At 66.0% G+C, this 5,407-nt stretch overlaps 1 protein-coding gene across 1 annotated transcript; it reads right to left on the minus strand.

Annotated features, from left to right (window-relative positions):
• Positions 1-365: 365 nt before the first annotated feature.
• RPS15 (ribosomal protein S15) lies at positions 366-1,848 on the minus strand. Its single transcript, XM_036100705.2, has 4 exons — positions 1,705-1,848; positions 1,271-1,356; positions 602-836; positions 366-514 (listed from the first exon to the last, which is right to left on the minus strand). The coding sequence occupies exons 1-4, from the start codon at positions 1,705-1,707 to the stop codon at positions 401-403; spliced, it is 438 nt and encodes a 145-aa protein (XP_035956598.1). The 5' UTR covers positions 1,708-1,848; the 3' UTR covers positions 366-400.
• Between the last annotated feature and the right edge of the window lie 3,559 nt (positions 1,849-5,407).

Genomic DNA, 5,407 nt, shown 5'->3' on the forward strand with positions numbered 1-5,407 from the left:
GGAGACCCAGGGGACTCGAGACAGGCAGGCAGCACGGCGAGGGACGGGGTAGGTGTGCGCAGCTGGAGGGAGGGGAGAGGCTCGAGGTGTGCAGAGGCTCCTGGCAATCACTCGCTTCAGCTGTGGAAACCAGCCCCGTGATGGAGAACGTGGGAGGAGCAGCCCCAGAAGAGCATGGCAGCTCCCCCCGGGGGTCTGGGGCTGGAGGGTCGAGAGGCCAGAGCACAAGACGGCACAGGACCCCGGGCTTGTCTCAGGGTGCCAGCAATGCGTGCCCACAGCAGGAAACCAGGGCGACGACTGGCACAAGTCTCGTAGGACCCGAGGCCCAGGTGGCGGACACGAGGAAGGAAGGACGCTGGGACTCCGGACAAGTCTGTGCCTTTATTGGGCAGACGGGCTACTTGAGGGGAATGAAGCGGGACGAGTGCGTGGCCCCGATGCCCGGCCTGCCGTGCTTCACAGGCTTGTAGGTGATGGAGAACTCGCCCAGGTAGTGGCCGATCATCTCGGGCTGCGGGGGGCGAGCAGGGCAGGGCGTCAGGTGACGTCAGTGGACAGGTTCCCCCCCCCCCCCCCGCCAGGCCTGCCCCGCACGAACCTTGATTTCCACCTGGTTGAAGGTCTTGCCGTTGTAGACGCCAACCATGCTGCCCACCATCTCCGGCAGGATGATCATGTCCCGCAGGTGCGTCTTCACCACCTCGGGCTTCTCCATCGGCGGCGCCTCCTTCTTGGCCTTGCGCAGGCGCTTGAGCAGCGAGTGCTGCTTCCTGCGCAGCCCGCGGTTCAGCCGGCGCCGCTGCCGTGCGCTGTACAGCTGCATGAGCTGCTCGCTGCGGACGGGGGAGCGCGGGCGGCCTGAGCCGGGACGGACCCCCGCCCCGCCGGCCCGCGGCCCCTCCCCCGGCCCCCGGCCCCCAGCCCCGCCGGCCCGCGGCCCCTCCCCCGGCCCCCGGCCCCCGCCGGCCCGCGGCCCCTCCCCCGGCCCCTATCCCCCGCCCCGCGGCCCCTCCCCCGGCCCCTATCCCCCAGCCCCGCCGGCCCGCGGCCCCTCCCCCGGCCCCCGCCCCGGCCCCCAACCCCCGCCCCGCTGGCCCGCGGACCCCTCCCCCGGCCCCCGGCCCCGCCCCGGCCCCCAACCCCCGCCCCGCTGGCCCGCGGACCCCTCCCCCGGCCCCCAGCCCCGCCCCGCCGGCCCGCGGACCCCCGCCCCGGCCCCCAGCCCCGCCCCGCCGGCCCGCGGACCCCTCCCCCGGCCGCCCCTTACTAGGACATGTCCAGCAGCTGGTCCAGGTCCACGCCGCGGTACGTGAACTTGCGGAACGTGCGCTTCTTCTTCTGCTCCACCTCCGCCTGCGCGGGCCGGGGCGCGCGTCAGTGCGGGACCCGAGGACCTGCCCCCCAGCCGCCGCGGCCGCGGGGCTCACCCGGCCCGCGTCCCCGCCGCCTCCGGCCGGGGCACACACACGCGGCTCCGGGCTGCTGGGGCTCGGCGGGGACGTGCCAGCGAGCAGGGGCCTTCCCCGCCCCGCGTCATCCCGACACCAACCAGGCCCACCCCGCGCCCCCATATCCGGCGCCCCCGGACGCTTGGAGGAGGCTGCCGCAGCCGAGCGGCCTGACCCCGGCCCTCACGGCGCGGTCAGGCGGCGGATGGCGTCGGATGGGCCGGGAACAGTCGCGCCAACCCTCGGCACTCACCATCTTGTCAGCTCTACAGAAAGGACCGCCTCCCCGCGCCTGCGCAGTTATCACGAGGTCCCCGCGCGCCCCGCCCCTCGGCCGTCCGCGCGCACGCACTTCCGCTTTCTGGGCGGAGGAGCGCGCCCTCTGCTGGCCGGAGGGCCGAGCGCGGGCTGCGCAGACTGAAGCGACCGCCGCCGTTCTGCGGGGCTCCGACCCCCGGGGCTGGGGCCGGCCGCGTCGTGTTTGGGGGACGTGGGACACGTCGCTGCCCCTTTCGGAACCTCATATTCCTGCAACCCTATTCCAGCATAGGTGTGCGGGTTCAGGCCCAGCGCCGCGGGGGAGCTGGCGCTCCAGTGAGGGCGGCGGTCAGTCCGGAGCGAGGAGGAAAAGCCGGGGGCCGGCGGGCCGGACGCGGGCTCTGCAGGGTGCTCCGAGAAGGCGCCCCTGATGGGGACCGGCCAGCCTTCAGCACCCGAAGTCACGTACCGCCGTGCCCTGCTAGGTTTCTGTAACACGTGTGCGGGTCTAACGTTGACAGCACACAGGGGACAAGGCGGTAGGGCTGTCGCCCCAAGGAACTCGAACAGATGCACCTGCGCACAGCCGCATGGGTCACGCGGCCCGAAGGGGGAAGCCCCCCAGTGTCCACCCACAGATGAGGGGTACACGCGGCGCGGTCCGTCCCCACGCGGGAACACGCTCCAGCCTCAGGAAGGAAGGGGCCCTGACACCTGCCACGACGTGGAGGGACCCCGGGGGCACTGGGCTCAGCGAGAGGAGCCAGACCCCGAAGGACACACCCCGCAGGACCCCACCCTAGGGGGTCCCCAGAGGGGTCCCGTCCACAGAGAGGAGAGGGTGGGAGCCGGGGCTGGGGCAGGGGGTGGGGAGTCCGTGCTTCATGGGGACAGAGTCTCCGTGTGGGGAGATGGAACGTTCTGGAGACGGAGAGTGGGGGTGGTCGCAGGACGGTGTGAGTGTGCTTCATGCCGCTGAGCTGTGCACCTAGAGACGGTTATGATGGCAAATCTTAATGTATGTTTTGTCACAATAAAAAACCAAACATATATATGGTATGAAAAAAATCATTAATTAAAACGGTACACTAGAAAATACTCATTTAATGCAAAAACCTCAACAGAAGCATACAGAAACAAGAAACAGATACACAGCATACAGAAAACGGGTGAAACGGCAGTGGGAACCCCGAGCATATGGGTAACCACACTGAACGGCAGGGATGGAAGAGGCATCGGGAGGTGAGTTCCCGTTGGACGGAGCGAGCACGCAAAGACCCTGCGGGAGGGGAGGAATGAGGCAGGTGCCTCTGCCCCACCCAGCTGAGTGCTGCGCCTGTGGGACCAGCAGCCCCTGAGCCTCCAGACCCTTCCCCCAGATTGCTGGGTGGGGTTTGGCTTAGACCTGTAGCTTTGTAGGGAGCTGGGGCTGGCCTGGAGGGAACAGGAAGTCTCGAAGGAAGCCCGGCCTCCTCAGCCATTTCCACAATCCTGTGGGTAGAGCCCGTTAAACTGTACCCAAGAAGGGGACGGCCCTCCCTGTCCCTGGTGGAGCACAAGCACAGGTTTGGGGGCCTCAGGATGTGTCCTTCGGGACGCAAGGGGGCTTGCCAGTGCTCACCAGAGTAAGGTGTGGTCCCAGGAGCCCCTGGCCGGCTGGAAATCCCTGCCTCGTTTGCATAATGCCCTTTTGCCAGGGAACCTTAATTTTGCAGAGAATTAATTTCACAAAAGAAAGGAGCTAAGGTTTCACCCTGTGATGACACGCAGTACGGATGGAGGGTGCCGGCCCAAAGTGCCTCCTGTAAACCGGGGTGGTGGGTGGCGGGGTGAGCACTGCAGGGGAGGCGCCCCTCTCTTGGCCTTTGAGCTAAACCCACCTTCCCTGCCCCAGAACGTGAGCTGGGCCGTGGGTGCGGATGGGGGTTTCTGGCTGTTCTGTCCATTGCTTTATTTCAGGCTGGTACATTGGAGGCATCCGGTGCATTTTGGATGAATCTGTTCTTTTTACATTTTTTTTTTTAAAGATTTTATTTATTTGACAGAGAGAGACACAGCGAGAGAGGGAACACAAGCAGGGGGGAGTGGGAGAGGGAGGAGCAGGCTTCCCGCCGAGCAGGGAGCCCATTGTGGGGTTCGATCCCAGGACCCTGGGATCACGACCTGAGCCGAAGGCAGACGCTTAACGACTGAGCCACCCAGGTGCCCCTCTTTTTACATTTTTTTAAGTTTTTTTTTAAAGATTTATTTGTCAGAGAGGACAGCGCGAGCACATGCAAGCGGGGGGGGGGGGGTGGCAGAGGGAGAGGCAGACTCTCCGCTGAGCAGGGAGCCGGATGTGGGGCTGATCCCAGCTTCCTGGGATCATGACCTGAGCCGAAGGCAGACGCTTCACCAACTAAGCCCCCCGGCGCCCATCCCTGTTCTTTTTACGTTTTTGAAATCTTGACGGTGGTCTTTAGAATGACGTAATAACGGCCTCCAAAGGCTGGGAACCAGGACGTGTCCCCTCCCACGGCAGAGAGGACCTTGTCAGGGCCCCCGAGGAGGGGGTGACCCTGGGTTCCCGGGGGGCCCGGCGTCCTCATGAGGTCCTCACGAGAGGGAGGCAGAGGGTGGGAGTCCCAGAGATCGGCAGACCCCGCGCTGCTGGCGGTGAGGATGGAGGGGGGGCCGCGGGCCAGGAAAAGGCCGGAGCTGGGTCTCCCGGGGGGAACAGCCCTGCCTGCGCTGGGGTTTTAGGACTTCTGAGCCCAGAACTGTCAGGACATGAGCGTGAGCGGTTTAAGTCCTAAGTTGGTGGCAGTTTGTGACAGCAGCCCTCAGGCCCCCACACACTAGAACACAGGAGGATTCACCCATTTTGTTCCTAATTCCCAGGGCCAGCCTCCCCCGGACCCAGGAGTCCCTCCCACTCTTGCCGAGAGGCCAGGCCAGAGCCAAAGAAGTCCTGTGTGCAAGTGAGCTCGGACTCCCCTCCGTGGTCACTGACGGTCACAGCCCCTTCTATCTGGGGAGAGGGGCAGTCAGGAACATGGACAGGAACGGAATATCCAGAATGTCCAGGGCTGGAAAGGCCTGGCAGACACTTTGCCGGCCAGGCCGTGTGTGTCAGGCAGGGGAGTGGCCGCTGTGGGATGCTGGAACTCATCCCACACACCTCCTGCCCCTGGCTGGGGGTCCCAGCTAGGATGGCCAGGCCCCACCAGGTGCCCCTGGGGCATCTCCCTTCAGCTCTAGGGGCTCAGGCCACCATGCTGCCTCCCGCTGGCCCTCGACTGGGTGTCCCGACGCCCACACCATCCACGTCAACAGCCTAGTTTGTGGAAAGGTGAGTGGCCTACCCAAGGCCACAATCCAGGCGTCACTCCCATGGGAATGGGGAGGCCTGGCCGGTCCCCACTCAGATCTGTCCAGGCACCTTTCCCTTGGCACCCAGCGAGTGGCCTGAGCCCTGGAACCTGGGCCCCTTCACACTGGATCTGCAGCTCTCACCAGGCCCCCCAGCCCCAGGCCATCCTAAAATCCAGATCCGCCACCACGCCGAGACCCTAGGCGCACCGAGGTGGGGCCCCGGGCTCCCCAGTCGCGCAGACTGCGCACGCCTGAGACTGCTGAGGAGGCCAAGGGCCAGCGCAGGTCCTCCCGTGGGGACGCACAGCCGAGAGCAGGAAGGGAATAAAAGGACACAACGTGGG

This window comes from Halichoerus grypus, chromosome 1 (assembly GCF_964656455.1).
Source record: "Halichoerus grypus chromosome 1, mHalGry1.hap1.1, whole genome shotgun sequence".
Taxonomy (NCBI): Eukaryota; Metazoa; Chordata; class Mammalia; order Carnivora; family Phocidae; genus Halichoerus; species Halichoerus grypus.